Source organism: Triticum urartu, chromosome 2A, assembly GCF_056163025.1.
Source record: "Triticum urartu cultivar PI428250 chromosome 2A, HENAU_Tu73, whole genome shotgun sequence".
In the NCBI taxonomy this organism is placed as follows: domain Eukaryota; kingdom Viridiplantae; phylum Streptophyta; class Magnoliopsida; order Poales; family Poaceae; genus Triticum; species Triticum urartu.
The window spans coordinates 751,662,131-751,683,348 of NC_141874.1; the positions used below are offsets into that span (position 1 = coordinate 751,662,131).

Here is a 21,218-nt window from a genome sequence, read left to right on the forward strand (position 1 = left end):
CGCAGCCCACATGTCCTTGCCGTTGTCAAACGACATATACGAATCCACAATGGAGTCATCAAGAACACTCAGAAGAGCGCCTTTAAAGAGGGTATCGATCTTCTCAAAAGCTTCCAACTGTGTTGGATTAAGATCGCCCTCAGGCTTGCTCTTGGTGGCATCATAGCAGCCCATGGTCTGAAACCAGTAGACTGCTCTCGTGCGTCACCTCTTATATTGCGCCCCCTTAAAGGCAGGCGGCTTCAGATGCGCAGCAAAACCACTCGGAGTAAATTTCCTATAATCAGGTTTTTGGATTGTTGGAAATATGAGCAAATTACTACGAGATTTAATCCGAATAAACAGAAGATAAATCATGACCACAGCAGCAGAGATTAAACTAATCATGCGAACTAGCATAGCAGATGAACATATCACATCTAGGGCACATACTAGAAGCATGAATTCTACCACGATCTCGAGCAGGAAGGATAGAATCACATACGGTGCAGCGGGTGCAGCACCGCCGGCGTTGATGTTGTCGCCCATGTCGTCGAGGACGAGGTTGCCGAGGTCGGGGAAGAAGTCGTCGTTCGCGAAGTCGTCGCTGCCAGCAGTCGCGCGAGTGCGCTCCCCAAAAACCTGATCGCCCCTCTCCCGTACAGGATCACGAGAGGCGGGGTTTCGGAGGCCTGTTGTCCCTTCTCGCAGTGCACGCCGGAAGGAGGGATGGAGAAGACTTGCTTGGCGGCGCAATGATCTGGAACGGTGGTGAGAAACCATATGAAGCAGCGGCGGCTAGGGTAGACGTCTGCCTGACTATATAGTGCGGGCCGGGTAGGTCGTGGGAGTAAACCCCACGTCCGAGTCGTCACGATCCAAAAGAATCGGAAACGGTTCAGTAATTAACGCGTCCGGCGCGTCGTGGCGTGGCGTGGCGTGGCGTGGCGTGGCGAGGCGAGCGAGGAGGAGGAGGAGCGCGCGTGTAGGTCTCCTCTTCTCATACTCATACAAGTGGTAGAAGAGCTCACCTTATAAAGAGGTGCAACTCTCTCTCAACTTTCGGGGTGGGACTAAACTTTAGCCTCACTCACTTCCTCACATGTGTGCATGAATGGGCCAAGAGAATTTCAGAATTTTAGTTGGGCTTTGGGCCAAAGGCCTACTAGAAAAATTCGAACAAGAATCTCAAGCTCAGCCGTACGTAACATAGCAATAGGTCTATGTAGCATGTCGATCTATCTATGTACGCATTCACCCGTGCGGCATACGTGTTAGAGTTGTGTCGAATATTGTGTAAAAGGTAGGTTACAATTGAACTTGTAGTTGTATTGTGTTTAGATAGGATATGGAGTCGTGTCTAATTGGACACTTGTATCCTATGCCTCTCATATATAGCGAGGCTAGGCACACGATGTAACTTATGCCAACATAATAGCACAGGAACACAAGGTAAGCCGGCGGCATGTGTCGGTGTCCAGGGCGATCGGTTGCGGTATTGTAGCGGTGTCATGAGGAGGAGCGCCCGTAGTCAGGCTCTGGGGATGTAGTCATGTCGGCGAACCTCGTTAACAAATCTCGGTGTCATGCCTCATGTGATTGCTTGATCCTCGAATGATCGACGGTATGCCTCGGATTTATTCTAACAACAAGCAGCTGGATACACCACTGGCATATGTGTTCTCTCTATTCGTAAGACGTGAGTGAGCAATTAGAGCTGTGAAAGGTGGGGGAGGGCGAGTGGTTGTGAGGCTGGATGACATGGGAGAGTATCAGGTGATACGGAGCCTTAGATGCTCCCATGATACGAGCTCCTAGGAGCCGTTGGATTTCAGATCCAACGGCTTTCGGAAGGCTTTCAACATTTTGTGAAAAAGACCTTTTGTAGTCTAAAAATTGCGAACAAGTACGACAGCCAATCCAACGGCTCCTAGGAGCTCGTATCATGAGAGCATCTAAGGCTCCATATCACCTGATACTCTCCCGGACGATATATATTCACGCACATTGTGTGGCGAGGGAGTGAGAATGGAACCACGCAACGTAATTGGGCGGGATCAGACTAGGGTGGAGGAAATCTTTAAAAATATTTAAAAATACGAAATCTCAAAACTACATCCTACTGTAAAGAAAAATCAGTTTTATCACCCGAGGGAGCGATGGGAACGACCAGTGATGAGAGTGATTATTTTTACAAAAAAGGACATAGTTTTGGGGTTTCACTAAAAAAATCAGACTGGAGGGACAACGTGTACAGGAGAAAACGCAGAGTTAAATGCATAAAATCACCACAATAGTCTCCTAGTTAGAAAAAATCCACCACAATAGAAATTGTGAAAAAAAATATACACCACGCAAGCCCTTCAAGTGGTCCAAATTACCGAGAGAGCAACCAGAAACTTCCTAAATCGGTACTTCCTCCGTTCCAAATTACTTGTCTTGGATTTGTCTAGATACGGAGGTATCTAGCACTAAAATGAGTCTAGATACATCCGTATCTAGACAGATCCAAGACAAGTAATTCGGAACGGAGGGAGTATGTGATAACGACTCCAACAAGGATTGCAGTCAATGTGTTGCATCCCCAAAGTGGAACATACAAACCCTTGGACGGATATCGACCAGGAAGAAGTGTTCGTGAGTTTGATCATTTGAGCTTCCTTTCAACTCATGGTCGCAACAAAAGACAAGTCGTGGCATACGGCCTGTACTAAACAAAGGGAACTCCTATTCTATGGCTTGTTGCGATAAGGTGTCTGGCAGTCACACACACCATGTGCTATCATGGGTCGGCCCATGAAGCAAACAAAAAATATGTCATATTCCGCATGTTTCTTCGATCTTGGTTGTTTCCGTTTCTAGGTTTATGTTTTGTCACAGTTTCTTGGATTTTCATCTGATTTAATTTTTCTTTCCCCTTTTCCATTTCTTACTCAATTTTTTCCTTTTTTTGTGGTTTCCTTTCGTCTTTTTTATTTTTTATCATTTTGTATCATCATGTTTTTTGAAATTCATGATAATAAAATCAATCATAGAATGCATTTAGAATCAGTGGGTATATTTTGAAATCCAGTATTCTAAAAAAATTGAACATTTTTTGGAATAATGTTTTCAAAACAAATGTTTAATAGGGAAGTTTTTAAAAAATCTGAACCTTTTTTAAAGTATAAAAACATTTTATAAAAACACAAAAAATAGTTCATGATTATTTTAGTTTTGCACTACTTACATGTTTTAAAATCTATCACAAAAAAAGAGAAGTCATTTTAATGGAAAATTGCCTGACAAACAGAAGGGAAAAAACGGGAGTTTGTTCCATAACTGGGCCGCCGGCCGATGATGATTGGAGGGCTTCCCAGTCAGGCCCAGTCAACAAATCTATGGACAGAGGCTTTTCTCAACAACAACAACAACAAAAATCTATGGACAGAGGCTTATTCTGTCCAGCCGATTTTCAACGTGAAATGGTTTATTTGAGAGTAAATAAAACTGTCCTCGTCTGCTAGCAGTATCCTTGTCAGGTCAAAGACTGAGCAGTTAGGTCAATCTATTTACGTAACGGCAGTACATGTGCTCGTCAGGCTGCATGTGTGTTTATACCGGAATATATGTCTGTCTAGTGTGTACTTCCTTCATTCCGAATTACTTGTCTTAGATTTATCTAGATACAAAGGTATCTAACACTAAAATAAGTCTACATACATCCGTATCTAGATAAATCCAAAACAAATAATTCGGAACGGACTGTACAGCTAGCCAGCTGGATTCGTTAAAGTATTCGATCGATGATGTACGGGACAGGAGGCATATACTTATACCGGAGTGGTAACATGCAAAGCACCCACCGTTTTAACAAGTTAAACACTGGCTGCGCACGCAACTCGCATGATTGTTACTGTTAGTTGGCCAATTTACCTGCCCCAACTAGACCTCATGCGTGCGTATGCCAAGCAGGCCCTGGAGCTTCCTTTTGAACCAAATCGTTGTTCAGTAGGTAGTGTGATCATAAGGTAATTTCCGTTGCGTCTATATATATATTCCAAAACACTCGCATATGTAGCAACATAATTGTGATGGTCAGCACTCAGCAACCATTCAACCAACTTTGCGTCTGTACTGATGTTAAAAAAAACATTCAACCAACATCGTCGAGACTGACCCTAAAGAAAAACATCGTCGACACTGCTGTGGTTGCTTACCTAACGAACCCCCCTCGAAATTTGCGTCTTCGCTTTTGACCACGCACTGCCTTCGCTTCTCCCCTTGATTACCTTCAGCCAGTCTAGTTTTTTTTCTTAGGACGTACTTCTTTGCTTTTATTTACTCTCCATGTTAGCTTTGTCTTAGAATAGATTTTAAAATTTTTGACCAAGTTTGTACCAACTCAGGACCATTAACATCATCATTAGATGTATTTTCAGATCATATATATTTATTATTGTTAAAATTTGTATTGTTTCCTAAAAGGTCAAACATTACGAAATTTGACTTACATCGATGTTTTTTTTACTACTAGTCAACGGTGGGTGATTGCCCGCCTGATAGCCGCACACCATTGAAGCAACGGGTTGCAATCTACGTGAGAGGGAGCCCGGATAACCCACAATCGAGATGCTCTTGGATCAAATGCCACAACACAAGATACAAGGTCCAGATGTTATCGAACACCAACCACCATTCGACTTCGATCAAAGGTTATATGCAAAGTAAATGAAAACGTAGGGAGTAGCACAGTTTTGTTAAATTTTAGTTTGCAGATCACATGTTCTTCGTTTACCGTGACATGTACACTAAGTAAAAAGCAACTAATTTGCTCGACTAATATGACAGCTCCTCTGTCAGAAGAAAACAAACACAAACAAGTCTAGTTGTTTGCAAACCGAAAGGTTCCTCCTTGGTTTTTCTCTTTTGCGCACGCATCAACACAGCAGACACAGTATATATTCCCATCAGGCGGGAGTAAATTACATAGAAGTACCACAATTGGAGCATTGGAAACTGGTTGGTACCAAGATTGGTAATTTTTACGTGTCAGTATCAAGATTGGGGCGAGCCGTTGCAAAAAAGACTAAAAGTGTGTTTTATACGTATTGACAGAAAACCTGATCGGTTGGGCCCGCCCGTCAGGCGCCACGCTGGCCAGTGCGCGCGTGCCCGCGCACTGACTAGGACAAGGTCGGCTCGCACCGTTTAGGTCTCGCTGGTGCGACCGAGCCAGACCCCGACCCCGCTCTGCCCTCGCACCCTCGCCGCCCGCCACAGCACGCCGCCGTAGCCTATGATCGAAGTGCTTAGGCACTGTCACCTCCCCCGCGGCTGCTCCTCCCTCACGCCCTCCTCTCCTCCCCGGCTGTTGTGCCTCCCTAGGCGACGATGGCCTCGGCGACTCCGGCAGGCGGCGATGGCCGGGGCGATGTGAGTGGCGGCGACCTCCCCCGCTTAGGCCTGGATGGCAGTGGCGGCCACTCCAGCTCGGAGTACAGTAGCGAGGACGAAGATTTTGCGGAGCCGGCGTTGTCGATGGAGCAGAGGCTGCAGTTGGCGCGAATTTGGGTGGCCAACCCTAGCACCGCCCATCACTGGACTCATGGCTACGGTGGTGTTCTGTAAGTGGTCAACTGTTCCATTCTTGCTCACTGAAATTGGGGATTAGGGTTAGGTTTCTACTGCCTGCATGTTTAGCACTCTAATAGCTAGTCCTAACTAGAGCAGAGAAGTATAGTGGATTACATGAGTCTCATCTAGTCCAAATTGGTGGATTACATTGTTATTTGTTAGTCCAAATTGTCAGAGCAGCATTATGTGTTACCTAACTAGAGCAGAGCAGAGCATCATTAGTGGCTTACATTGTTATTTCTTAGTCCTAACTAGAGCAGAGCACCATTAGACCAGAGCAGAGCAGAGAAGCATAGTGGATTAAATGAGTCCTAACTAGAGCAGAGCACCATTAGTGAACAATTCTGTTAACTACTTATATGAAAATACAAAACATCAGTTTGCTGTGAGTTAAGTACCCACTCTGTAATTAGGGTTGCATTGAGATAGTTGTTTACATTGTTTGATTTTGTAGTAATTGTTTAGTTTATTCATATTGCAAGGCTAAATTGTTTATATGTTAACTTGTTTATATGTTAACTTGTTTATAAGTTAACTTAAACAAAGCTTTGTTTATATGTTAGCCTATCTGTTAAGCCAAATTGTTTATTAACCAATTTTGTCTATTATTTCATTTTGCAGTTTGTATGATGACATTTTGAATGTTAGGTTCCATTTTGATGCTTCAGAAATGTTTGAGCTGAAGCTCTGCAGTTCAGATGTGACATACATGAATATGATTGCAGTGATGGAAACCCAAGGATTTAGTGAATATGATCTGCTGTTTCACATTGAGAATCCAGATTTAGGGGAGAAAGGATTGGAGATGGTAGAGAGTAATGCTGAGTTGCAACTACTAAAGAGGCAGGTTGAGGAGTGTAAGGTTTTAAATTTGTTAGTGAGGGCATGTCCACCTCCTTGCAGCCAATTTGAGAGGCAAGATTTATCCACTGTTCCACCTCCTTGCAGCCAGTTTGAGAGGCAAGAATTATCCACTGTTCCACCTCCTTGGAGCCAGTTTGAGAGGCAAGAATTATCCACTGTTGTGTATGAAGAGCATGTGTTATATGATCTCAGTGAGCCACCCATCTATGTTGTTGATGAAGAAGGAGTTGCCTTTGAAAGTCAGAGTAGCAGCCATAGTGCAGCTCATGGTACTGGTGTTTGCACACAAGAGAGCAAGAATGTAAAAGGAAAACTGAAAGCTGTGTTGGAAATAGAAGAAGAAGAGAGATATGATGGCAGTGGTGGTTCTGATTGTGAAGATGAAGATGATAGTGATGTAAACCCTTTTTATATGGGTGATGCTGGTGATATATGTTGGGAAACGTAGTAATTTCAAAAAAATTCCTACGCACACGCAAGATCATGGTGATGCATAGCAACGAGAGGGGAGAGTGTGATCTACGTACCCTTGTAGATCGACAACGGAAGCGTTAGGTTGATGTAGTCGTACGTCTTCACGGCCCGACCGATCAAGCACCGAAACTACGGCACCTCCGAGTTCTAGCACACGTTCAGCTCGATGACGATCCCCGGACTCCGATCCAGCAAAGTGTCGGGGAAGAGTTCCGTCAGCATGACGGCGTGGTGACGATCTTGATGTACTAATGTCGCAAGGATTCGCCTAAGCACTGCTACAATATTATCGAGGACTATGGTGGAAGGGGGCCAGAAGTGTTATGTCTCGATCATTTCGAGACTCATCGTCATGTCTGTGATCACATCCGGGACTCCGAACAACCTTCGGTACATCAAAACGCATAAACTCATAATATAACTGTCATCGAAACCTTAAGCGTGCGGACCCTACGGGTTCGAGAACAATGTAGACATGACCAAGACACATCTCCGGTCAATAACCAATAGCGGGACCTGGATGCCCATATTGGTTCCTACATATTCTACGAAGATCTTTTATCGGTCAGACCGCATAACAACATACGTTGTTCCCTTTGTCATCGGTATGTTACTTGCCCGAGATTTGATCGTCGGTATCCAATACCTAGTTCAATCTCGTTACCGGCAAGTCTCTTTACTCGTTCCGTAATACATCATCCCACAACTAACTCATTAGTTGCAATGCTTGCAAGGCTTAAGTGATGTGCATTACCGAGAGGGCCCAGAGATACCTCTCCGACGATCGGAGTGACAAATCCCAATCTCGAAATACGCCAACCCAACATGTACCTTTGGAGACACCTGTAGAGCACCTTTATAATCACCCAGTTACGTTGTGACGTTTGGTAGCACACAAAGTGTTCCTCCGGCACACGGGAGTTGCATAATCTCATAGTCATAGGAACATGTATAAGTCATGAAGAAAGCAATAGCAACATACTAAATGATCGGGTGCTAAGCTAATGGAATGGGTCATGTCAATCAGATCATTCAACTAATGATGTGATCCCATTAATCAAATAACAACTCTTTGTCCATGGTTAGGAAACATAACCATCTTTGATTAACGAGTTAGTCAAGTAGAGGCATACTAGTGACACTCTGTTTGTCTATGTATTCACACATGTATTATGTTTCCGGTTAATACAATTCTAGCATGAATAATAAACTTTTATCATGATATAAGGAAATAAATAATAACTTTATTATTGCTCTAGGGCATATTTCCTTCAGTCTCCCACTTGCACTAGAGTCAATAATCTAGATTACACAGCAATGATCCTAACACCCATGGAGCCTTGGTGCTGATCATGTTTTGCTCGTGGAAGAGGCTTAGTCAACGGGTCTGCTACATTCATATCCGTATGTATCTTGCAAATCTCTATGTCTCCCACCTGGACTAGATCCCGGATGGAATTGAAGCGTCTCTTGATGTACTTGGTTCTCTTGTGAAATCTGGATTCCTTCGCAAGGCAATTGCACCAGTATTGTCACAAAAGATTTTCATTGGACCCGATGCATTAGGTATGACACCTAAATCGGATATGAACTCCTTCATCCAGACTCCTTCGTTTGTTGCTTCCGAAGCAGCTATGTATTCCGCTTCACATGTAGATCCCGCCACGACGCTTTGTTTAGAACTGCACCAACTGACAGCTCCACCGTTTAATGTAAACACGTATCCGGTTTGCGATTTAGAATCGTCCGGATCAGTGTCAAAGCTTGCATCAACGTAACCGTTTACGATGAGCTCTTTGTCACCTCCATATACGAGAAACATATCCTTAGTCCTTTTCAGGTATTTCAGGATGTTCTTGACCGCTGTCCAGTGATCCACTCCTGGATTACTTTGGTACCTTACTGCTAGACTTATAGCAAGGCACACATCAGGTCTGGTACACAGCATTGCATACATGATAGAGCCTATGGCTGAAGCATAGGGAACATCTTTCATTTTCTCTCTATCTTCTGCAGTGGTCGGGCATTGAGTCTGACTCAATTTCACACCTTGTAACACAGGCAAGAACCCTTTCTTTGCTTGATCCATTTTGAACTACTTCAAAATCTTGTCAAGGTATGTGCTTTGTGAAAGTCCAATTAAGCGTCTTGAACTATCTCTATAGATCTTAATGCCTAATATGTAAGCAGCTTCACCGAGGTCTTTTATTGAAAAACTCTTATTCAGGTATCCCTTTATGCTATCCAGAAATTCTATATCATTTCCAATCAGTAATATGTCATCCACATATAATATCAGAAATGCTATAGAGCTCCCACTCACTTTCTTGTAAATACAGGCTTCTCCGAAAGTCTGTACAAAACCAAATGCTTTGATCACACTATCAAAGCGTTTATTCCAACTCCGAGAGGCTTGCACCAGTCCATAGATGGATCGCTGGAGCTTGCACACTTTGTTAGCTCCCTTTGGATCGACAAAACCTTCTGGTTGCATCATATACAACTCTTCTTCCAGAAACCCATTCAGGAATGCAGTTTTGACATTCATCTACCAAATTTCATAATCATAAAATGCGGCAATTGCTAACATGATTCGGACAGACTTAAGCATCGCTACGGGTGAGAAGGTCTCATCGTAGTCAATCCCTTGAACTTGCCGAAACCCTTTTGCGACAAGTCGAGCTTTGTAGACAGTAATATTACCGTCAGTGTCAGTCTTCTTCTTGAAGATCCACTTATTCTCAATCGCTTGCCGATCATCGGGCAAGTCAACCAAAGTCCACACTTTGTTCTCATACATGGATCCCATCTCAGATTTCATGGCTTCAAGCCATTTTGCGGAATCTGGGCTCACCATCGCTTCTTCATAGTTCGTAGGTTCATCATGATCTAGTAGCATGACTTCCAGAACAGGATTACTGTACCACTCTGGTGCGGATCTCACTCTGGTTGATCTACGAGGTTCAGTAGTATCTTGTTCTGAAGTTTCATGATCATTATCATTAGCTTCCTCACTTATTGGTGTAGGTGTCACAGAAACAGGTTTCTGTGATGCATTACTCTCCAACAAGGGAGCAGGTACAGTTACCTCGTCAAGTTCTACTTTCCTCCCACTCACTTCATTTGAGAGAAACTCCTTCTCCAGAAAGTTTCCGAATTTAGCAACAAAAGTCTTGCCTTCGGATCTGTGATAGAAGGTGTATCCAATAGTCTCCTTTGGATATCCTATGAAGACACATTTCTCCGATTTGGGTTCGAGCTTATCAGGTTGAAGCTTTTTCACATAAGCATCGCAGCCCCAAACTTTCAGAAACGACAACTTTGGTTTCTTGCCAAACCATAGTTCATAAGGCGTCATCTCAATGGATTTTGATGGTGCCCTATTTAACGTGAATGCGGCCGTCTCTAAAGCATAATCCCAAAATGATAGCGGTAAATCAGTAAGAGACATCATAGATCGCACCATATCTAGTAAAGTACGATTACGACGTTCAGACACACCATTACGCTGTGGTGTTCCGGGTGGCGTGAGTTGCGAAACTATTCCGCATTGTTTTAAATGTACACCAAACTCGTAACTCAAATATTTACCTCCACGATCAGATTGTAGAAACTTTATTTTCTTGTTACGATGATTTTCAATTTCACTCTAAAATTCTTTGAACTTTTCAAACGTTTCAGACTTGTGTTTCATTAAGTAGATATACCCATATCTGCTTAAGTCATCTGTGAAGGTGAGAAAATAACGATATCCGCCATGAGCCTCAATATTCATCGGACCACATACATCTGTATGTATGATTTCCAACAATCTATTGCTCTCTCCATAGTACCGGAGAACGGTATTTTAGTCATCTTGCCCATGAGGCACGGTTCGCATGTACCAAGTGATTCATAATCAAGTGGTTCCAAAAGTCCATCAGTATGGAGTTTCTTCATGCGCTTTATACCGATATGACCTAAACGGCAGTGCCACAAATAAGTTGCACTATCATTATCAACTCTACATCTTTTGGCTTCAACATTATGAATATGTGTGTTACTACTGTCAAGATTCATCAAAAATAGACCACTCTTCAAAGGTGCATGACCATAAAAGATATTACTCATATAAATAGAACAACCATTATTCTCTGATTTAAATGAATAACCGTCTCGCATTAAACAAGATCCTGATATAATGTTCATGCTCAACGCTGGCACCAAATAACAATTATTTAGGTCTAATACTAATCCCGAAGGTAGATGTAGAGGTAGCGTGCTGACCGCGATCACATCGACTTTGGAACCATTTCCTACGCGCATCGTCACCTCGTCCTTTGCCAGTGTTCGCTTAATCCGTAGTCCCTATTTCGAGTTGCAAATATTAGCAACAGAACCAGTATCAAATACCCAGGTGCTACTGCGAGCTCTAGTAAGGTACACATCAATAACATGTATATCACATATACCTTTGTTCACCTTTCCATCCTTCTTATCCGCCAAATACTTGGGGCAGTACCGCTTCCAGTGACCAGTCTGCTTGCAGTAGAAGCACTCAGTTTCAGGCTTAGGTCCAGACTTGGGTTTCTTCTCTTGAGCAGCAACTTGCTTGCTGTTCTTCTTGAAGTTCCCCTTTTTCTTCCCTTTGCCCTTTTTCTTGAAACTAGTGGTCTTGTTGACCATCAACACTTGATGCTCCTTTTTGATTTCTACCTTCGCAGCTTTCAGCATTGCGAAGAGCTCGGGAATAGTCTTATTCATCCCTTGCATATTATAGTTCATCACGAAGCTCTTGTAGCTTGGTGGCAGTGATTGGAGAATTCTGTCAATGACGCAATCATCTGGAAGATTAACTCCCATCTGAATCAAGTGATTATTATACCCAGACATTTTGAGTATATGCTCACTGATAGAACTGTTCTCCTCCATCTTGCAGCTATAGAACTTATTGGAGACTTCATATCTCTCAATCCGGGCATTTGCTTGAAATATTAACTTCAACTCCTTGAACATCTCATATACTCCATGACGTTCAAAACGTCGTTGAAGTCCCGATTCTAAGCCGTAAAGCATGGCACACTGAACTATCGAGTAGTCATCAGCTTTGCTCTGCCAGACGTTCATAACATCTGGTGTTGCTCTAGCAGTAGGCCTGGCACCCAGCGGTGCTTCCAGGACGTAATTCTTCTGTGCAGCAATGAGGATAATCCTCAAGTTACGGACCCAGTCCGTGTAATTGCTACCATCATCTTTCAACTTTGCTTTCTCAAGGAACGCATTAAAATTCAACGGAACAACAGCACAGGCCATCTATCTCCAATCAAACATACATAAGCAAGATACTATCAGGTACTAAGTTCATGATAAATTTAAGTTCAATTAATCAAATTACTTAAAGAACTCCCACTTAGATAGACATCCCTCTAATCCTCTAAGTGATCACGTGATCCAAATCAACTAAACCATAACCGATCATCACGTGAAATGGAGTAGTTTTCAATGGTGAACATCACTATGTTGATCATATCTACTATATGATTCACGCTCGATCTTTCGATCTCAGTGTTCCGAGGCCATATCTGCATATGCTAGGCTCGTCAAGTTTAACCTGAGTATTCTGCGTGTGCAAAACTGGCTTGCACCCGTTGTAGATGGACGTAGAGCTTATCACACCCGATCATCACGTGGTGTCTGGGCACGACGAACTTTAGCAATGGTGCATACTCAGGGAGAATGCTTTTATCTTGAAATTTAGTGAGAGATCATCTTATAATGCTACCGTCAATCAAAGCAAGATAAGATGCATAAAAGATAAACATCACATGCAATCAATATAAGTGATATGATATGGCCATCATCATCTTGTGCTTGTGATCTCCATCCTCGAAGCACCGTCGTGATCACCATCGTCACCGGCGCGACACCTTGATCTCCATCGTAGCATCGTTGTCGTCTTGCCAATCTTATGCTTCCACGACTATCGCTACCGCTTAGTGATAAAGTAAAGCATTACAGCGCCATTGCATTGCATACAATAAAGCGACAACCATATGGCTCTTGCCAGTTGCCGATAACTCGGTTACAAAACATGATCATCTCATACAATAAAATTTAGCATCATGTCTTGACCATATCACATCACAACATGCCCTGCAAAAACAAGTTAGACGTCCTCTACTTTGTTGTTGCAAGTTTTACGTGGCTGCTACGGGCTTAAGCAAGAACCAATCTTACCTACGCATCAAAACCACAACAATAGTTTGTCAAGTTGGTGCTGTTTTAACCTTCGCAAGGACCGGGCGTAGCCACACTCGGTTCAACTAAAGTTGGAGAAACTGTCACCCGCAAGCCACCTATGTGCAAAGCACGTTGGGAGAACCGGTCTCACGTAAGCGTACGCGTAATGTCGGTCCGGGCCGCTTCGTCCAACAATACCGCCGAACCAAAGTATGACATGCTGGTAAGCAGTATGACTTATATCGCCCACAACTCACTTGTGTTCTACTCGTGCATATAACATCAACACATAAAACCTAGGCTCGGATGCCACTGTTGGGAAACGTAGTAATTTCAAAAAAATTCCTACGCACACGCAAGATCATGGTGATGCATAGCAACGAGAGGGGAGAGTGTGATCTACGTACCCTTGTAGATCGACAACGGAAGCGTTAGGTTGATGTAGTCGTACGTCTTCACGGCCCGACCGATCAAGCACCGAAACTACGGCACCTCCGAGTTCTAGCACACGTTCAGCTCGATGACGATCCCCGGACTCCGATCCAGCAAAGTGTCGGGGAAGAATTCCGTCAGCACGACGGCGTGGTGACGATCTTGATGTACTAATGTCGCAGGGCTTCGCCTAAGCACTACTACAATATTATCGAGGACTATGGTGGAAGGGGGCACCCCACACGGCTAAGAATATGATCACGTGGATCAACTTTTTGTCTCTAGGGGGTGCCCCTGCCTCCGTATATAAAGGCTCAAAGGGGGGTGCGGCCGGCCAGGAGAGGCGCGCCAGGAGGAGTCCTACTCTCTCTGGGAGTAGGACTTCCCCCCTTTCCTAGTTGGAATAGGATTCGCGGAGGGGGGAAAAGAGGAGAGAGAGGAGGAAGGGGGGCCGGCCCCCTCTCCTTGTCCTATTCGGACCAAGGGGGGAGGGGCGCGCGGCCCACTTCTGGCTACCTCTTCTCTCTTCCACTAAGGCCCATATACCTCCCGGGGGGTTCCGGTAACCTCCCGGTACTCCGGTAAAATCCCGATTTCACCCGGAACACTTCCGATATCCAAACATAGGCTTCCAATATATCAATCTTTATGTCTCGACCATTTCGAGACTCCTCGTCATGTCCGTGATCACATCCGGGACTCCGAACAACCTTCGGTACATCAAAACGCATAAACTCATAATATAACTGTCATCGAAACCTTAAGCGTGCGGACCCTACGGGTTCGAGAACAATGTAGACATGACCGAGACACGTCTCCGGTCAATAACCAATAGCGGGACTTGGATGCCCATATTGGTTCCTACATATTCTACGAAGATCTTGTATCGGTCATACCGCATAACAACATACGTTGTTCCCTTTGTCATCGGTATGTTACTTGCCCGAGATTCGATCGTCGGTATCCAATACCTAGTTCAATCTCGTTACCGGAAAGTCTCTTTACTCGTTCCGTAATACATCATCCCACAACTAACTCATTAGTTGCAATGCTTGCAAGGCTTAAGTGATGTGCATTACCGAGAGGGCCCAGAGATACCTCTCCGACGATCGGAGTGACAAATCCCAATCTCGAAATACGCCAACCCAACATGTACCTTTGGAGACACCTGTAGAGCACCTTTATAATCACCTAGTTACGTTGTGACGTTTGGTAGCACACAAAGTGTTCCTCCGGCACACGGGAGTTGCATAATCTCATAGTCATAGGAACATGTATAAGTCATGAAGAAAGCAATAGCAACATACTAAACGATCGGGTGCTAAGCTAATGGAATGGGTCATGTCAATCAGATCATTCAACTAATGATGTGATCCCGTTAATCAAATAACAACTCTTTGTCCATGGTTAGGAAACATAACCATCTTTGATTAACGAGCTAGTCAAGTAGAGGCATACTAGTGACACTCTGTTTGTCTATGTATTCACACATGTATTATGTTTCCAGTTAATACAATTCTAGCATGAATAATAAACTTTTATCATGATATAAGGAAATAAATAATAACTTTATTATTGCCTCTAGGGCATATTTCCTTCAATATAGAGATGGAGGAGGGAAAGAAACAGAGAGAGTATGATGAAATAGAAGAGGAAGAAACAGATGATGAAGAATCTGAGGTGGAAGAAGTGGTGCATTATGAGGGTGACACGGAGGTTGAGGAACCTTTCCAAATGGATGAAGATGAGAAAGTTGTTTCACAGGATGAAGAAACTGTAATTGTAGAGGAAGAGAAGAAGAAGAAGAAGAAGAAGAAACAGAAGCTTCCAGTTAGGAAAGGGCCTACAACAAGGACACATTCAAGTGTAGTTCAAGAGGAGGAACCTGATTTCAAACCTTCATCTGATGAAGAAGAGAAAGGATTGTTGAAGGAGGCTGATGATGATGGTTATGAGCCATTGTCATTTGTACTGCCAAAGAAAAGGAAGAGCAGGGCAAAGCAGAGGCCTCCTAGAAAATGGTACAATGAGAAGGTGGAGGCACCACATGAGCAATTATGTCTAAAGATGTGTTTCTTGGATCAACATCAATTCAGAGAGGCTTTGTTGAACTTACACATCACTCAAGACAGAAACTTCAGATATCATAGGAACTCAGATCAAAAAATAATTGTAGAATGCGACCAAAAACATTGCAACTTCTTTATGGTGGCAGCAGTTATAAAAGGTGAAACTACTTTTGTAATTAAGAAGATGAGAATTAAGCACACTTGCCCTATTAGAACAGAGACAACAAGGGTAAGTGCCAAGTGGCTTGCACAGAAGTATGAGTCACTATTCAGATCTGATCTAACAACTGACATTCAGACTTTGATTGATGCCTGCATGGAGAAGTATGGTGTGGATGTGCCCAAGTCAATGGCATATAGGGCAAAGAACCTAGCTATTGATCTTGTGCTAGGAGACCACAAGAAGCAATACCCTAGGTTGAAAGACTATGCTCAGACAGTGATGGATACAAACCCTGAGAGTAGAGTAGTAGTCACTACTGTAACTCCAACACCCAATGCAAAAATCCCCCATCCAGGTCCAAGATTTCATGCTATGTTCCATTGCATCAATGGAGCAAGGGAGGGGTTTCTTAAGGGGTGCAGACCATTCATTGGTTAGTTTGTTCACCTTGTGCATTAGTTACATATTGTTTCATCTTGAAATGCATTTGAATGTTCTAAATATTGAATTTGCTTGCTCATTCAGGTGTTGATGGGTGCTTCATTAAGTTAACTACTGGTGCTCAACTACTTGCTGCCACTGGTAGAGATGGCAACAACAATATATACCCACTAGCATTTGGTATTGTTGGGCAAGAGGACAAAGCTAATTGGTGTTGGTTTCTACACCAACTTAAAATCTGCCTAGGAGGAGAAGAGGGACAGTTTGGTCCATATACAATAATGTCAGATAGGCAAAAGGTATGTGCTTGCATCTTATGTCCTTGTTCCTATAAGGTTGTTTTGTGCTAGATATTAGCTTAGCTAGTTTAATTGTGTGTCCCAGGGCCTACTATATGCAGTGAATGATGTCTTTCCTAAGTGCAACCAAAGGTTCTGCCTTAGGCATATCTATGCAAACTTCCAAACTGCTAGGTTTAGGGGGGAAGATCTGAAGAAGTGTATGGATAATGTTGCCTATGCATATAGTGAACACAAATTTAACATTGCAATGAATGACCTTAGATCTGAATGTCAGGAAGCTTGGGAGTGGCTTTGTCAAATACCCAAGAAAACATGGGCAGGGCATGCATTTGACACAAACTCCAAGACTGACCTTGTAGTTAACAATTTGTCTAAGGTGTTCAACAAGTATGTCCTATATGTTAGGAAGAAACCAATTAGGACAGTGTGTGATGGAATAAAGGATAAGCAGATGATGAGGTGGCATAGGAATAGGGAGAATGCAAAGACAGCTAGATGGGACATAACACCCCCATTATAGTGAGAAGCTAGAGGTTGAGAAGGAGAGGGCCAAATATTGCAAACCAATTCAAGCTGGTGTGGACTTGTGGCAAGTTATAAGTGGGCAGCAAACCCATGCTATTAACTTGCAAGTGCACACATGTGGGTGCAGAAAATGGGACCTCAGTGGCATCCCATGTAACCATGCCATCTCAGCAATAAACAAGGGCAAAAGAAAACCAGAGGATTATGTCAGCAAGTTCTTCAAGAAAGAATTTTATGTGGCAGCTTATGAACCAATGATCTATCTAGTTCCTGGTGAGCATGACTGGACAAGGACCCCTGGTCCTGACATTGACCCACCTGCATTTAAAGTGGAGAGAGGAAGAAAGAAAGAGAAGAGGATCAAGGGGAAATTTGAAGTTCCAGAGCCTAAGTACACATCCAGAATGGCGACTATAACATGTGGCAATTGTGGACTACAAGGACATAGGTACACTAGCTGCATGAAGCAGTTGAAGCCTGAGCTAGCTTTGAGGAAGAACAAACATGTGGTAATCCTCTTATAAGTAGTAACATGTTTTCCTTCTTGTACATTCCATTTTTTAAGTACTAACTCATTTTCCTTCTTGTTTATGCAAGCCTCTTGCAAGGAATCCGAATGCTGGTGCTGGTGCTGGTGCTGCTGCTACTACACTAGCAGCAAGAACTTCGCAACCAGCTCCTACAACAACGCCAACAGCTGGAATAGGAGGTGCTGGGACAGGAGCTGGGAGAGGAGCTGGTAGAGGTGCTGGGAAAGGTGCTGCAGCTGCAGGTGTTGGGAGAGGTGATGCAGCTGCAGCTGCTAGGAGAGGTGCTGCACCAGGTACTGGGAGAGGTGCTGGGAGAGGGAGAGGTACATTCTCTGCCCCAAGGCAATCTGGTCCATCCACATCTACTGCTGGGACAGGTGCTGGTGTTACACATAGTGGATGGAGGAGGTACTTCTATGCAAGTGGCAACTAGATACTTCATGTGTGTGTTCTTGCATCCTATATATGATACAATGGTGATCTTGCTTTGGTGCTGTACTTTAAGAATCAATGCCATGTATGGCTTTTATTCATGTGGATGCATCTTATTGGATATCTTCATGTGATATGTTGATGAGTACTCAATATATTATTGGATATATTGCTGGAGTTATTGATATTTTGGAGTTATTGATGAGTACTCATTATATTGGATATCTTCATAGTGTGTATGTTTTTTTATGATTCATATGTTGATGAGTACTCAAAATGGAGTTATTGATATGCTGGATATATTAATGGAGTAATTGATATATTGTGTATGCTGGAAATGTTCTTTATATGATTGATATGTTGATCCTATTGATATGTTGTATAAAGCGATCATTTTGGGTTTTGGTGGCTCGGGGTCGACGAACCCACCTAAAGCCATCATTTTGGGTTTTGATGGCTCGGGGTCGACGGAACCACCTAAAGCCATCAACTAGGGTCTAGGGTGGCTCGGGGTCGACGAAACCACCTAAAGCCATCAACTAGGGTCTACGGTAGCTCGGGGTCGACGAAACCACCTAAAGCGATCATTTTGGGTTTTTGTGGCTCGGGGTCGACGGAACCACCTAAAGCCATCAACTAGGGTCTAGGGTGGCTCGGGGTCGACGGAACCACCTAAAGCCATCAACTAGGGTCTAGGGTGGCTCGGGGTCGACGAAACCACCTAAAGCCATCAACTAGGGTTTAGGGTGGCTCGGGGTCGACGGAACCACCACTAGTAGAAAAAGGGGCTTTGGTCCAGCCAGAAAAGAGCATTAATCCCGGCTGCATTACGAACCGGAACTAATGTGAGCATTAGTCCCGGTTCAAGCGGCGAGGGCACCATACAGGCATTACTCCCGGTTCAAATGGGACCTTTAGTCCCGGTTCGTGGCACGAACCGGTACTAAAGGGTGCGATGCCCATTAGTACCGGTTCGTGGCACGAACCGGTACTAAAGGTTAGACCTACGAACCTAACCTTTAGTACCGGTTCGTGCCACGAACCGGTACTAACGGTGCAATTTTCAAATCCTCCCCCCCCCCCCCCCGGTGCATCGCCTTTTCAGTTTTGTAAAAAGCAAAAGAAAATGATAGAAACTTCAAAATTTAAAATCCTTCGAGAGGTAGTTATGTTACTACATCTACTAGTTAGGAAAATTTAAAAACTTAAATTTGGACATGTTTTGCAAAAAATGTAGGGAAAATGTAAAACGGCTATAACTTTTGCATACGATGTCAGAAAAAAAATGTATAATATATCAAAATGTTCGGAACGAAAATCCGCATCCGATGGAGACCGCCTACGGCCTGTTTGCAAATTTTTAGAATCCTCAAATTCTAAAAGGAAAAAAAGTTATGCTCAAATTTCAGGTTTTTTTTGAATTTTTGTTAAATCTGGTCAAACTATGGTCAAACTACTTATTCAAGAAGTATTGGTGTTACTAAATAATTATTCAAGAATATTAGTGTTACTAAATAATTATTTCAGTTTTTTTAAAATTTTGGTCAAACTGTGGTCAAACTATTTATTCAAGAAATATTAGTGTTACTAAATAATTATTGATTTTTAGAACAATAGTTTCAAACTCAAACAGTGAAATGTGTGACTTCATGCTCAAGCTAAATTACTGAGGGTTAATAGGATTGCCATCTTACTATTGTCAGGAAAACAACAAGTGCAGACTTGGAAACGAGGGAGAATAGAACCCGAAGTTAAGCGTGCTCAGGCTGGAGTAGTGAGAGGATGGGTGACCGTTCGGGAAGTTAGATGATTTGGAATGATGAGGGGTGATTAGAGATTAAAGGTTAAATTGAGCAGTTATGAGAGGTGATTAGAGATTAGAGGTTAAAATAATTCAGAAATTTGAAATTCAAAAAAAACATTCAAATTTTTTTCAAAAAAATTCAAAAAAAATCATAAAATATCCTTTAGTACCGGGACTAAAGGTGGACCTCCAGGCAACGGCCACGTGGAGGGCCTTTAGTCCCGGTTCCAGTTAGAACCGGGACTAAAGGGGGAGGCTTTAGTACCGACCCTTTAATCCCGATTCCAGAACCGGGACTAAAGGCCCTTATGAACCGGGACTAAAGGCCTTTTTTCTACTAGTGCACCTAAAGCCATCAACTAGGGTCTAGGCCTCTAGGGTGGCTCGGGGTCGACGAAACCACCTAAAGCCATCAACTAGGGTCTACGGTGGCTCGGGGTCGACGAAACCACTTAAAGCGATCATTTTGGGTTTTTGTGGCTCGGGGTCGACGGAACCACCTAAAGCCATCAACTAGGGTCTAGGGTGGCTCGGGGTCGACGAAACCACCTAAAGCTATCATTTTGGGTTTTGATGGCTCGGGGTCGACGAAACCACCTAAAGCCATCATTTTGGGTTTTGGTGGCTCGGGGTCGATGAAACCACCTAAAGCGATCATTTTGGGGTTTTGTGGCTCGGGGTCGACGGAACCACCTAAAGCCATCAACTAGGGTCTAGGGTGGCTCGGGGTGGACGGAACCACCTAAAGCCATCAACTAGGGTCTAGGGTGGCTCGGGGTCGACGAAACCACCTAAAGCCATCAACTAGGGTCTAGGGTGGCTCGGGGTCAACGAAACCACCTAAAGCCATCATTTTGGGTTTTGGTGGCTCGGGGTGGACGGAACCACCTAAAGTCATCAACTAGGGTCTAGGGTGGCTCGGGGTCGATGAAACCACCTAAAGCCATCAACTAGGGTCTACGGTGGCTCAGGGTCGACGAAACCACCTAAAGCATCACTGTACCATAAAAAACTATTCCTTTTGCAAATGCATTTAAGCATTTAAGAATCACTCTAACATATGTAACTATATGCATTTAAGAAGCATTTAACCATCAATATAACATAAGCATCAGTATGTAAACATTTTTAGTCTAACATAAGCATCACTGGAGTTCAACACATTATAGGAATACACAACCATTATTCACATTACATAGTAGAGTTCAAATGCACAATCCATCCTTTTCTCACAAAAGGATGAATAGCATATTACTAGGTAGATAAACAGCCAGAGTTCACAATTAGTACTAGAACCATACATTACACAACCATAATTCTAAGTTACTAGGTCATTGCACAGCATCCTTCCCAAAAGGTCTGCAATGC

The 21,218-nt window shown here is 43.4% G+C and overlaps 1 protein-coding gene and 1 pseudogene across 1 annotated transcript; both read left to right on the plus strand.

Moving 5' to 3' along the window:
* The first annotated feature begins 5,352 nt into the window (after positions 1 to 5,352).
* LOC147987754 (uncharacterized) lies at positions 5,353 to 6,907 on the plus strand. Its single transcript, XM_087542497.1, has 3 exons — positions 5,353 to 5,585; positions 6,217 to 6,526; positions 6,593 to 6,907. The coding sequence occupies exons 1-3, from the start codon at positions 5,353 to 5,355 to the stop codon at positions 6,905 to 6,907; spliced, it is 858 nt and encodes a 285-aa protein (XP_087398623.1).
* Positions 6,908 to 15,192: 8,285 nt separating this feature from the next.
* Positions 15,193 to 18,047, plus strand: LOC147987755 (uncharacterized; annotated as a pseudogene).
* Positions 18,048 to 21,218: the final 3,171 nt, after the last annotated feature.